At 49.1% G+C, this 13,408-nt stretch overlaps 2 protein-coding genes across 3 annotated transcripts in view; one reads left to right on the forward strand and one right to left on the reverse strand.

The window, feature by feature from the left end:
- Positions 1-729: 729 nt before the first annotated feature.
- LOC121658638 (RH-like protein) lies at positions 730-11,105 on the forward strand. The gene is made up of 11 exons (XM_042015779.1): positions 730-1,125; positions 3,257-3,295; positions 3,774-3,960; positions 4,166-4,316; positions 4,450-4,591; positions 6,185-6,342; positions 6,768-6,905; positions 7,135-7,280; positions 7,906-7,985; positions 9,038-9,111; positions 9,397-11,105. The coding sequence occupies exons 1-11, from the start codon at positions 912-914 to the stop codon at positions 9,421-9,423; spliced, it is 1,356 nt and encodes a 451-aa protein (XP_041871713.1). The 5' UTR covers positions 730-911; the 3' UTR covers positions 9,424-11,105.
- TMEM50A (transmembrane protein 50A) overlaps positions 10,664-13,408 on the reverse strand; it is a 4,016-nt gene continuing 1,271 nt past the window's right edge. Inside the window, exons 1-7 of one of the 2 annotated variants that reach the window (XM_042015783.1) lie at positions 13,370-13,388; positions 12,898-13,009; positions 12,186-12,298; positions 12,037-12,104; positions 11,823-11,915; positions 11,353-11,413; positions 10,664-11,104 (exon numbers count right to left, since the gene is read on the reverse strand). In XM_042015783.1, the coding sequence (XP_041871717.1) occupies positions 11,059-11,104; positions 11,353-11,413; positions 11,823-11,915; positions 12,037-12,104; positions 12,186-12,298; positions 12,898-12,990 (474 nt within the window). In that variant the 5' untranslated portion in view covers positions 12,991-13,009; positions 13,370-13,388 and the 3' untranslated portion in view covers positions 10,664-11,058. Of the gene's footprint in view, positions 11,105-11,352; positions 11,414-11,822; positions 11,916-12,036; positions 12,105-12,185; positions 12,299-12,897; positions 13,010-13,369; positions 13,389-13,408 lie in introns of those variants that run through there. The other variant, XM_042015782.1, reaches the window with a different exon arrangement.

The following is a 13,408-nucleotide window of genomic DNA, read 5'->3' on the forward strand; positions in this document are numbered from 1 at the left end:
TAAAGGCAGACGGACGGGGGAGTCGACCAATCGCGGCACAAGAAAGTTGGTCCCGCCTCCTGCAGCTGCGAGGCACGCCTACTGACTTGATTGATAGACTAATGATCCAATCAGAGAGGGGGATTTGTGATTGATGGGCTATCAACCAATTACCATGCAGACTTTGGCCTCCTCCCGCCTGCTGTCCTGCAGGCTGGTTCCCGCCCCGTGCGGTGACCGACAAGGAAATTGTCCAATAGAAGAGCAACAGAAAAATAAAAGGACAGCTCAGCCATCCACTCGGAAACGGGAGAAGGAGGGTTCAATTTCCTCTGTCACCGTAGCACCGAGGCACCACCTCTCACGTTTGATTGACAGCCTCTCTGGCAAATCGGCAGCCGGGGAAGAGGACACTCTGTCTCAGGTGCAAAGACAGGCAGTGACAGTTTGTGACGCCCGACACCGCCTCCACAGCGCGGCCTGCGCCGCCCGCTCACCGGAGGGCAAAATAACCCCCGGGCTGACTGACGGCCCGCGCCAGCCAATAAATAATGCGCATTGTTGAGTGACAAGCGATAGGGCCAATCGTAGCGCAGAACGCGCAGCCCGAAGACGGCCGGTGCTGGGGATAGGCCAATCAGGGGCCAGGAGGAGCCTGGGCTCGGCCAATGGGAGGGCAGTTCCTAAGGGCGGCCTGTGGGGAGGGGGCGGGCATTCAGCGAAGGGCGGAGCTGGGCGGGTCCCGCCGCTGCCGCCGCCACCTGGGGCTGCCGAGTCACGGCCGGGCACCGGCACCGGGCCCCGGCTCCGCGCCTCCGCTCCCCGGAGCCGCCCGGCAGAGCCCCCGCCCCAGGGCCCGCGCCTGGAGCCTCTGCGGAGCCCCCTCCCCGGGGCCCGCGGCCCCTGTGGTCTTTGGGAGCCGTAAAGGAACAATGGCGGCGCCGCGCCTGAGGGAGGCCCGAGCGGGGCCTGGGCCCCGCCCGGCCCTGGCTGGCTGGAGGGTGGCGGTGCCACCTCGCCCGGCGCTGGGCTGGGTGCCACGGGCCTGCCAGGGGATGATGGATCTCCCAGAACAAGGGTCGGGCAGTGATGGGCTCGATGTGAGGAGTGCGGGTCCCAAAACGGCGTTGAAACTGGCCCAGGAGGGTGCTGCGCCCTTGGCTGTATCATGGGGGTGTTTTCTTAGTAGTGGAGCTCTAATTTAGCATCGGAGCATCACGGATTGGTTTGGGTTGGAAGGGACCTTGGAGATCATCCCATCCCACCCCTGCCATGGGCAGGGACACCTTCCACTGTCCCAGGCTGCTCCAAGCCCTGTCCTGCCTGGCCTTGGACACTTCAGGGATCCAGTGGCAGCCCCAGCTGCTCTGGGCACCCTATGCCAGGGCCTCACCATCCTCGTGGGGAAGAACTTTTACCTAGCATTAAAGTTACTTTGTGCTTCGTCCTGTCAGAGATCACCAACTTTTGGTCTCTGTTCGGACGCTTAAGCTGTGAATCTGAGTATCAGCTTTACAGTGTGTCATGCTGAGGGAAAACAGGTGAATTCCTCGCCTTTGGGGTGTTTTCCCTGGATGTTAACACTGATGGGATTTAGTAAGAGGTAGCAAAAGGGCTCATTGCGTTAGCTAAATTAATTCTTAAATTGCTGCTTGAGCTATCACCCTGTCTAGAGAAAGCTCACTAGGTGTTCTGGTTCTGTCTGAATTGCCCACGGGGTCACAGAAAAAGGACCTGAATGTGGATCTTTCTGCATCAGGGTTGTCTGAAGCCAGGGCAGTGCTTTGCATGCCTGGGAAAGGGGTTTTTTTGGATGTTGTTTAGGAGTTTCTGAAATGGGTGTCGGGATATTTAACTTTATTAGGCCTAAATAAAAGCTGGGAAAGGGCTTTGATGTTAAAGCAGTTTGATGTTAAAGCAGTTTGATATTGGATGTGAGGAAGGTTCAAGCTATGCCACAAATCCAAACCTTTCACAGGTGGCTTGAAAACTATTATTGTGCCCTGTAGCCTGGGTTGGCAGGAGGAATGTCCTAAAATTTAAGTGAACTGGGAGTTCTCTGCATATATTCTTGCGTGATAAATGTTCCTGTCACCAGCAGGTGGCTTTATCCCTATTTCTGAGCACATTTCTCCCCATTTCTGGGCACTCCTCAGGCTGTGCTGTGCCAGCTCAGCACTTGGTTTGTAACAGCCTCAGAGCAGAGAGGCTGAGGTGTAATTACAGTGCTTTAATCTGAACTGCCTGAGCAAAGAGGGCTCAGTTCACAAAGCACCGTGAATGCTGAGAAGGGACTAATGTTCCTCCAGTGCCTAAAGGGGGCTTATAAAAGGGAGGGAGAGGGATTTTATATGGCAGGACAAGGGGGAATGGCTTTAAACTGCCAGAGGGCAGGCTTGGAGTGGATATTAAGAAGAAATTCTTTATTCAGAGGTGGGTGAGGGCCTGGCACAGGGTACCCAGAGCAGCTGTAGCTGCCCCTGGATCCCAGAAGTGTCCAGAGCCAGGCTGGACGGGGCTTGGAGCAGCCTGGGATAGCAGAAGGTGTCCCTGCACCATGGCAGGGGTGGACTGGGTGGGCTGTAAGGTCCCTTCCCACCCAAACCATTCCACGATTCATGCTATGGATTCATAAGGTGTCCTGGAGCAGTTTCCATGGCCGTATGTGAACAGCAGGCTGGTCCTACAGTGGCAGAGGAAATGCCACAGGTGCCTGATTCCCTGGTGTTGGGTTGGATCCATCCTGTAGAAGAAGCTTTGTTGTGGGATGTGGCTGCAGAGCTGTGATGTCAACAGTTACTGGTTCTGCATAGTCTTCCACATCCCGCTTTTCAGAGTCCATGTTCTGCTTTGCTGCCCTTTAGCTGAGCTGCCAGGCCGCCAGCAGCTGGAATGCCCCAAGGGAGGTGTCCTGGAGCGGGGCAGTGCTGGCAGTTGGATGTGTCTGTGTCCCTGGGCACTCTCTGAGCTCAGCCCGTGTGAGCTGGGGTGAGTGTGGGCTCCTGACACTCCACAGATAAGGAGCCGTTCCCTGCTCACGCCTCTTGGGCTTTTTATCGCTGCTGAGTTCTCATTCCTGGCCCCCCCACACCTCCTTTGCTATTGGTGTGAGGGCACTGGGACATTTTTATAGGGAGAAGGAATCATTCATGTGTTGGTGCTTCATGTACCGAGTGCACGATGCCTTCCCGCTACCTCAACTTCCGCTGCAGCGTGCCCTGGCTGATCCTTTTCCTGGAAACTCTGTTCCTCATCCGCTTTTTCTTTTGCTTCCCAGATGTTGGTAACATCTACTCACCATCCAGCTTCTACCCAGGTGAGCCTGGCACCCTGCTGGGAAAGGAGGGACAATCCCTGCTCCTGTTGTGCCCTGCAGTGGGGGTGGGACTCAGCGGGCTCTGTTGCTGAGAAGTAGAAAATGGTTTTATTGCTCTTTCAGCACCAGGAGGGGTGGGAATTTATTTATGTCAGAGGTATGATGGGGATCCAAGACTGAATTGCATTTTTGGTCAGTTTTCTGTTGGGTTTTTCGACCGCTCAACCCCCATCTTATGGCATCCATTCAGATCACTCTGTAAGAATAAATTCAGGGTTAAGGATATTGTTTCTCTGATTACTTATGGATTGGAAAGAAAACTCTGGAATTCTTTCCAAGTACTAAACAAAAGTGGCACTTAAATTTTTATCTGAAGGCTTTTTAGTTAATAGTGATTTTTAATTGATTTTTTTTTTTAACCAGAAATCCAATCTGCATTAATAATTTCACTGCTGTCTTGGTTTTTTCTGTCCTGCAGAATTTCAAGATGTCAACCACATGGTGATTTTTGGATTTGGCTTTTTCCTGATGGTTCTGAGAAGATACGGCTTTAGCAGCACCGGACTCAACTTCCTGCTCATTGTTCTTGGTGTCCAGTGCTCTGTGCTGGTAGAAGATTTATTAGTTTTCCTCAGGGTACAGGAAAGTGAAGGTGGTATGAAAAGGTAATGAGCTGGACTAATCCAGAACTGCTGATTGCTCCTCGTGGAGGTGAATGCCTCCTTATAGGGCCTGTTTGGGAACAAGCAGAGTCACGTTTGGAGGCATTTCAGAGGGCTTTTGGTTTTCAAGTTCATTGTTCTGTGTCGTTCCTTCTTTATTGCCCTGGTGTCACCCTGATTCTGAGTTATTTTCCTTTCCTTATTGCAGCCTAGCAAAGGCTGTGGTGAGCATGACTGCTGTGGCCATCTCCACTGGAGCTGTCCTGGGCAAGGCCAATCCTGTGCAGTTAATTGTGATGAGCCTGGTGGAATTAATCATCTTCTATGTGAGCAGATGCATCAACAGGACATTCCTGCAGGTACCCTGGTGGGGTTTTCAGATACATGGGGGAAAATGTCACTGGAACTTTGGAACAACTCTGTCAGGAGCTGCAGCAAAGGCTTTGTGTGGCCTGGATTAGCCCACAAATGGTGAATATTCTGTTGGTACAGGTCCCAGACAGCCTCACCCTGATGCACGTGCACCTCTTTGGAGCCTACTTTGGTGTGGCAGTCACCTCCCGTTTCCCTGAGCCACCCCCAGGGCTGGACAAGAACAGGAGCACCCCAAAGTCAGACCTATTCTCAATGCTGGGTGAGTCCTTGGCTTTAATGCCTCAGCTGGAAGAAGGGATTGCAGGGAGGCCATAGGGAGGGTTGAGGGTTTTGAGTGCAAAATGCAGCTCTGCATGCAGCCAAGCACAGAAACTGCTGCTCTGCTTCCTGCTTTGTGACAATGGCCGTTTTCCTACCTGGCCCAGAGGCCACTCCTGCCAAAGCTGGGGCTCAGTTGGCTTTTGTCACCTCGGCATAAAGGCTACCCCAGGTTAACTGCTCCTTCTCCAGGTTCAGCACTCCCTTTCTTGGCCAAGCTGTCCCCCTGGGCTTGTCCAGGCCTGCTGCTGAGGGACTGTGTCCAAAGCTGAGCTCACAACTTGTACTTCAGCAGAGCTCCCAGGTCCCAGCTCAGGCTGTTTGGCCAGGTGGTGCACAGAGATATAAAGAGGCAGTCCCTGCTGGTAACATAAATAAAAAGATAAAGCCTGGTGAAGGGTGGGGAGTGTGATATAGGCAGGCCCAGGAGAGAGGAGCTGGGGGAGGACAGGCTGAGTGTCTGGGACTTCCATTCCTTTTCTTATGGAAGCAATTTGGTGTCTTTATTATCACAACTTCTGTAGTGCAACTGCCACCAGCTGAACTCAGAGCTTCCTGCAGGGGTCCACAGAGTCTCATTCTCAGTCAGTGTTCGCCCAGTTTAGGGAATACAACATTTAAATGCTGCTCTTTCGTGTCCCTGGAGTTCTTGTTTGCTGTTTATTTCCAGAGCTGAGCAGATCCTCATAAGAATGCCTCAGTAGATTTTATAGATACCTGTATTTATGACTGACTAACTGCCTCATCAATGGGAACAGGATGAATCATCTCACTAGTCCTCAGTGCCACCATAAGTTTAGAGTTGCTGAAATGGCCTCTCCAGTCTGAGGCAGGGTTATCTCTGCCTTGGTGCACTGAAATCATGGATATTAGCAATGGAAATTGGATTTCAAGGAGCCCAGACAAGCTGGTACAAAATCAGTACCTGCCAGGGCTGCTGGAAACTGGATTTGTGCCTCGTAGTGACAGTGCCTGTGTCACTTGTTAGTCTTGGACAAGAACACATCAGATGTCACTGTCAGGTGGATTGCACAAGGGTCTGGTACCTCTGTGGGGTGGGGAACACAACATCAGTGGGTGGAAACAAAATACAACAAGTGGACGATGCCAAAGGAGCTGCTGGTTGGTTGTGTTGGTGTCTGTGCACAGCCCAGGGGCACGGGCCCGTGTGGGATCAACGTGAGGTGCTTTGAGGCCACCGACCTCCCTCTGCTGGCTGGCATTTGCTCTGTGCACGTGCATCCCTAGGCATGCATGGAAAAATGCATCCTGCCAGGCAGGGCACTTGCTCTGTGGAGCCTGGGGTTCCCAAGTGCTGACAATTAGGGGCACAGAAGCAGAAGAACCTGTTTCCATTCCTGTTAGAGAAGCCTGTGTGGTCATGGAAGGGTGACACTGACAGTTCCTCGCTGGGATTGGTCTTAGGGGTGGCTCTGCTTTGGGAAATGTTAGGGAATTACAGCACACTGTGGGCTGGAGACAGGCAGTGATGGGTTCCCTGTGGTTCAGAGGGTTTCCTGTCCTTGTCCCCAAGGCACTGTGTTTGTCTGGGTGTTCTGGCCAAGCTTCAATTCTATCCTGGCTGACTCCAAGAAGGAAGCAGTGCTCAACACCTACTTCGCCCTCGCAGTGAGTGCTGTGACTGCCTTCATGTTGTCTGCTCTGACCTCCAAGGATGGCAAATTCAGGATGGTAAGGACGAGGGAAAACCCTGCATGAGTTTTTTCTGTTAAAAGAGATTTCCTGTTACCCTCAGTATACACTAAAATACAAGAACTGTTAACTGAAGCCAAGTCCGGGATTTCAGCCTGACAGTCACAGACTCACAGAGTGGTTTGGGTGGGAAGGGACATTAAAGATCACCTAATTCCACCCCCTGCCATGGGCAGGGACACCTTCCACTATCCCAGGTTGCTCCAAACCTCATCCAGCCTGGCCTTGGGCACTTCCAGGGATCCAGGGGCAGCCACAGCCTCCTCACCCTCCCAGGGAACAATTCCTTCCTAATATTTAATCTACACCTTCCCTCTTTCAGTTTAAAGCCATTGCCCCTTGTTTTATCACTACAAACCCTTGTAAAAAGTCCCTTAACTTCCTGTTCCTGTTTTCTTGTACAGACTCACATCCACAGTGCAGTCCTGGCTGGAGGGGTCACTATCAGCTACACAGCACACAGCATCCAGCACCCTTGGATTGCCATGATTTTGGGGCTGCTTGGCGGTGTCATCACTATCTTGGGATCTCACTGTTTACAGGTAATGCTCAAACCCTGAAATGGTTCTTGTATAAGCTGTATAAACTTCTTTTCCAATGCAGGACACTCCAAGGGAAACCTCTTTCCCAAACTGGGAAAGCTGAGGTGTTCTGAGCACAGTGCAGGATTGCAACTTGTGAGAGCAAATTCATCCTCTAGGTCTGCAACAGCTGATCTGCAATTACCAGCTTGTGTTTCTGGGTATCAATTTAACCTTTTTGTCTTCCCAGAGGTGTTTTAATCCTGCTTTCAAGCTTCAGGACACTTCTGGAGTTCATTTCACTTTTGGTTTGCCTGCTGTGCTTGGAGCTGTGGCTGCTGTTGTTCTCTGTGTCGTAGAAAAAGGGATTTCTACACAATGGAATAATTTATCCAGGTACATAAATTCTTGTATTAAATAGTAAAGATAAATAATCATTACTGCAGTGTGCCCTGAGAAGAGTTCTCAGTCATCCAGAGAGCCTGAATGTCATCACAGATACATTGTTTTATATCAGGTAACCCAAGATAATCCCTGAAGTACAAAAAAAAAAAGTCATCAATGAGGAATTTGAGAGTTGAGCAAACTTTGGGTCAGAACTTTGACATCAGCTTTGGGTCCTGTTTTCTGTCTCTCTTTTTGTTTGATATTAAATACAGCAGACACAGGAGATGAAGGCTGGGCATGTGCCTCCTTCCAAGGCTCATTTTAGGGTTTGGGGAGCTTAGGAGGGAGGCAGAAATCAGAATGCAGCATGAAGGCCTGACGCTTCTCATCATGTTCTTAACGGAAGAAATTTAATGAAGTTTTAATACCAAAAGATGGACAAAATATATCCTCCAAAGTCTGTATTAGGCTTCTGGTGTGCTCCTAAAACATCTCCCTGCAGCTGCACAGGTTTGAGAATTACAGTTTCTGTGAGAGGTTTTGATGTGAAATGCTCTGTAGATACAGATTCATTCATGGTCTCAATGCTGAATTCAGCAACTGTAAAAGGTGAAACACTTTTCTTGCTTTTCAGTCTGGGTTATTTGGTCTTTGTTGACGTTGGTGCCTTCTGCCAGACCATCAGCACTGCCTTGATAACAGGTCTGATTACAGGTCAGTACTGAAAGCATTCCAGGAATTTCTTTATTTCCTTGGAGCAAGTTTCTATGGGTAAGTTACTTGTGGAATCAATGGAAACATGAATGCCAGGGACTCTTCCCAGCCAGGCTTTTGAAGGAGAAGAGCTGTTTTGCACAGAAATAACCCAGCAGCACCATTCTTTCAGTGCTGAAGTTTTATTTTAACCAAGGTTTAACAGCTGCCTTCAAACTGCAGACAGGAGAGGTGTGAAGATGAAAATACTTCCACATTTGGGTATTGTCTTAGTGACAGAAGATGCCCCAGTCTGGGGCTTGGCGCTTTTTAGGCCATTTGGTGCAAATGTGCAAAGTTTCAATAACATCAGGAGCTGCCTCAGCCCAGCTGCAGCCCTTTGATCAGGAGATTTTGAGATTTTGGGGACTTTTTGCTGCTTTGGGAGCAGCAGCACTCAGGTGGCTCCTGTGGGATGCTCTGGTTTGTGGCAGCTGCTGCTTTTCCACAGCCCCTAATACTGTCTGGAGTAGCAGGGAAATCGCCAATGAAAATTGTTGGGAAATACACCCTACATTGATTTTTTGGGTGTGTTTTAATTTAGTTAAACCTTTGCATTACTTTAAATGTAATGAAAAATGAACAGATTTTTAGAAAACATCCATCTGAAAGAACCAGACATTCAGTGTTTAACCAATTGTTTAAAAATCCAGAGATTCCCATCAGAGATCCCAAACCAGCAGTGCTGATAAGGCAGATTATTTTAAATACACAGGCACTTCTCATGCAAGAAATTCATCATTTTGATGTATTTTTATAATCTAGCAGCTTTTAAATGGGGTTTTACCTAAAGTAATTCATTTTTAATATCCCACGCCTTGATCCTGGCAAGCCTCTTTTTGTATTTAAGGCCAGCTTGAGCCAGGGGGCTCTGCTGAAGGATTTAGGTCTGAATTTGTGGTTTGATCTGTTACATTTGGATAAATGTTACCAAAAAACCCTCCCGTTCCACACAATCCTCCCCTTTCCCTGCTGTTTATGTTTATTTTGGGTCTCTCTCTTTTTACCAACAGGTTTAATCTTAAACATCAAATTGCTTAAGACCGTGCATGTCTCAAAGTACTTTGATGACCAATTTTATTGGGAGGTGAGTTTCAAAATCATGTCAGATTCCCTGGGGGGGGGGTTCATTTAGCACCTTGATGAAGAACTCCAGGTATTTGAATTAAAAGTAAGGAAAAAAAAGGGTTATTCCTTTTCCCAGCACATTTTGATGCACAAACACAGGCCTTTAGGTGCTGCTGTGAGGCTGTATCTGAATTACAGAAATAATGGGTGAAAATAAGCTTCTAATCAGATTTTCCATTGGTTTAGGGGTTTTTTTTCTGTGATGGTTTGATATGTTCTGATAGAAGAATGTTTGTCTTCACAGTTTCCCCACTTGTCTGTTGGATTTTGAATGGAGGATCCCAGATGACAGATAAGACCAAGATAAGATTTTCCTCTGTCACCAGAAAAACTGAACAGCTATGATGGGTTCAAAGAGCACTGAAATATCAATTCTCAGGCCCACAAAAGCCACTCCCATGGACACTCAAAAAATTAAACTGTTCTAGTTATTCTTGAAAGATGCAGATTGTGAATTCACAGATGCAAACTTAAAATGCATTCAGCTTTTCTGCTTTGTTGGCCTTGCCTAAATATTTTTTGTAAGATATGTACAAAAAAGTTGGCTGCATTCATGGTTTATCAATCCAAATGCTTGGAAACATTAAACTGTTTTTAGCTCCCGAGTTTACAAGCCAAAATGATGGATTTTAAAGTGTCATTTTTCCAGGAGCACTTCTTATCTAGCAAAGCACTCAAGTTTTTAAGCTGAGATGATTCTGCTGAAGGCCTTGACAAGCCAGGATTTGATGAGTGAGCTGGAGCAGAGCCAGAACTCTGCATCCTGCCAGACTGAACTCCTGGAAAAATCTGGCATTACATGGCTGGGGTTGGATGTTGGGAGGTTCTGATGGCAAGAAATTCAATTGTGGATGGTGCTCCTGCAGTCCCTGGGGTTTGCTGCCAAATGTAAAACACAAACAGAGCTCCGGGCAGTGTCTGGGAGGGGACAGCCTGGAGCAGCCCAGGGGCACTGGGGGAAGGGGCCTCAGTGCTGCCTGCACCCAATTTTGGAAGTGCAGGGACTTTGGGGACAGAGGATTCTCTGAACCCTCATTTTTAAGTGAATTGTGATCCTGGTGTTTCCTACTTTCAAAAATAGTTGACATAGAAAATCTTCCAGAAGTGCTTACCTAATAAAGGAGTGAAAATGTGGCTGTTTTTCTTTCTTCAGCACCCTTGTGAGGAATGAATGAGGGAACTCGTGACAAGGCTGAGTCCTTTGATGGGGCTCACTGACCTCATTCATTCACTGGGATGAGCAGATCCCTGCCCTTACAAAGGGAGGCAGCTTCCAAGGAATGCAGACTTGCAGAGGAAGGGCCAGTTTTCCTTGTTCCCAGCTCCCAAAAGAGCCAGCAGGAGTTCAGCAGCTGCCCACACCTTCTACACACAGCTGTGAGTTGTTACTTCCCAAAGACTTCCTCTTTATCACCACAGGATAAAAGAAATATTCAGGGATGGGGGAAAAAAAAAAATTCCCAAACTACCAGAGTTCTGTATTACACAAGAAAAGCCACACACCAGCAAGCTTTGAAATTGGAGACATGGTTATATTGTCCAGATATAGGAAATATTTAATAAACATCTGTTAAAAGGTTGTTTTAAAGCATTTTGAGTAAGTTTTGGATTGTAAGTAACATCATAGAAACAGCTGGTTAAACACATCCGTATTCCACTCTCCTTTTATTTGTAACAAACATCATCTTAGAAAAGTGACTCCACTGTTGTCTGTAGCAATTTTACATTTCTCAAAAACACCACAAAACTGAAGTGGACATACAAGAGTAAAAAAAATAAACAGAATAGAGCTGGGTTTAGTGCTTTCAGCTTTCCTTGATCCTCTTTAGACACAATGGAAGGTTTACAAAATGGTTTTACAAAACTTTGGGGGGTGCAGTCAAACCCCAGGGCACTCCAGGGGCGCTCACTGCCACAAATCCTCTGTGCGACCAAACTTGAAGACCAGGCCCCTGTGTGAACACAACCAAGGGACACCACAAATCAAATTCCTCTTGTTTTAAACACGGGATTTCAAGGAGCAAATCGGGGTATTTGTTAATCCAGTTCCTGAGTGAAACCTGTGCAGATAGATGCCAGTTTATTCACACAGGTCTGGTTACAAAACAGGACTTCAGGACCAACCAGATCACAGCAAGTTTCAGTTTTTTATCATTAAAAGCCAATTAAATAGGAAACAAATAAAAGAGGACAGTCTTACCCAAAAAAGATGAATGCATTCTGGAAAAACACAGCTATTCCTGGGTACACCACTGGTTTTTCTAAGAGAAAAAAATCCCCATAATTTTTTTCTGAAGTCATTTTCAAGCATATCCCATTCCTGACTTGTCATTTTCCCTTGTGCTAATTTAGCAGAGAGGCTTTGGGAGCAATGTGCAGGAACTCAGTAATTTGTATTCTGGGAATAAGTGTTCACCCAGGGAATTATTCCCTTAAAACTGCAGCAGTTTAATTATATCCATGGAGTTCCCAGTTGGGCAAGAGCTGGGTTTGTAGAGGAAGTTTGTACTTAGATCAAATCCACCCCAATAGTAATAATATGGGATAGTGGTGTGTAGGGTTAAGAAAATATTCAAACTGGGCCTGCCCAGAAACCATCTAACTACCAGTTCTAAAATTCAGGAGTCATTTAAAACACCTTAAACTTTCAAAAATAGGGTCAGGTCTTACCTTTAACCACGTAGCCCCCAAAAAGGATCCACATGGAAGCAATGAGGGACCCAAAAGCCATCATGAAACCGATGAAGAGCCAGATCCGAGCCCCTGGAATGGGATAGGGGATATTCTGTGCCTGTGGGACACCCCAGCCCCACAAACCCCCCCTGGCACAGCTCTTGAGGCTCGGTGTCCCCATGGCTGTGCCCCCCAGCCCCAGCCCAGGTACCTGTCTGGCCCAGGCAGCCCTCGCTGTAACTGTCCCCCCGCACCTGCCCGTTGGACACCGCGTTGATCCTGGGAAAACAGGACAAAAATGGGACTGAGCCTCTCCTTTAAAAGCACAAATTAACTGCTGGGCGCGTGGTGGATCCTTACATCAGGAATGCAATGGTGGCTATGACCCCACAGGCATGGTAGGAATGGTTGAAGTCTTCCACTTGAGGGTATTTCACAGCAGCATCGATGATGATCCACCAGCCTGTGAAAAACTGGGGGAAAGAAGGGAGAACACAATGGCTTAAAAACGACATCGATGTTTAAAATCACCCTTATAGTCTCCAACCCAGACCAAACTGGTAACACCGTTAGTTTTGCTGTCAGTCTGGGATCCAGCTGACTGCCAAGCCAGGGATTTATCCACTCCAACCGTTCATTCCTAGGTAGAACCGTGAAATTTGAACAAAAAATGGATGGAGGAAACCCGGCCAGATTTTGTAACTCTGCTGATACACACAGGGACAATGTATCCCTGTTCTTCCTTTCCCTGGAATTGCTAGGGTTGGAGCAGCCCTTTAAAATCATCAATTCCAAACCACCACGGTCACCACTAAACCGTGTCCCCAGCTGCCACATCCACGGTTTTTTTAAACACTCCCAGGGACAGTGACTTCACCACTGCCTGACCACCCTTTCAGTGGAAAAATTTCCCCTTTTATCCAACCTAAACCTCCACTGGCACAACTTGAGGCAGTTTCCTCACATCCTTCCAAAGTAATGCGGGAGAAGAGACTCCCAAACTGCTCCTAGTTTTTATCTTACGACAGAAAAGCCACAAGAAGCCAAAGTCCCGAGCACGGTGGGGCCGTACCAGCACCCCCGCGGCCACGGAGGCGATGGTGTTGCGCTTCTCGCCCCAATCAACGCACTCGGAGCACCGCAGGCTCTCCAGGAACCCGGACATGTTTCAGCACTGCCAACAACTGCGGGAGGAAGAGGAAGGTTCGCTCTCACAGGAAACCGGCGGCAGCGGAGCGCAGCTCTGCGCGGGGGCACAGCCGAGGGCCGGCCGCAGCTCCCGCCCGAGCCGGGGCCGCGCCGTGCCCGCCGCACCGGGCGCCTCCACCGGCGGCTCCCGCCGGGACGCACCCGCGCACCCCTGACCCGCGCACCCCGCACCGCACCCCGCGCAGTCACGGGGCGCGCACCGCGCATCCCCACGCACCTCCCTTCGCACCCGCACCCCCCGCACCCTGCGCAGCCCCGTCCGCGCATCCCCCGCGCATCCCCCGGGCATCCCCGCACCGTGCGCGCCCCCGCGCATCCCCCGCGCATCCCCGCACCGTGCGCGCCCCCGCGCATCCCCCGCGCACCGTCACGGG

Source organism: Corvus kubaryi, unplaced genomic scaffold (genome assembly GCF_017639235.1).
Source record: "Corvus kubaryi isolate FWS band 111438036 unplaced genomic scaffold, C.kubaryi_AGA036_p1.0 split3-37304, whole genome shotgun sequence".
NCBI classification, from domain to species: domain Eukaryota; kingdom Metazoa; phylum Chordata; class Aves; order Passeriformes; family Corvidae; genus Corvus; species Corvus kubaryi.

Excerpts from the sequence above, each read along its gene's own strand:
- LOC121658638 (XM_042015779.1), top strand. The coding sequence starts at position 912 with ATGGCGGCGCCGCGCCTGAGGGAGGCCCGAGCGGGGCCTGGGCCCCGC. Across the intron at positions 6,343-6,767 it reads AGGATGGCAAATTCAGGATG|ACTCACATCCACAGTGCAGT; the intron begins GTAAGGACGAGG and ends TTTCTTGTACAG. Across the intron at positions 6,906-7,134 it reads TGGGATCTCACTGTTTACAG|AGGTGTTTTAATCCTGCTTT; the intron begins GTAATGCTCAAA and ends TTGTCTTCCCAG.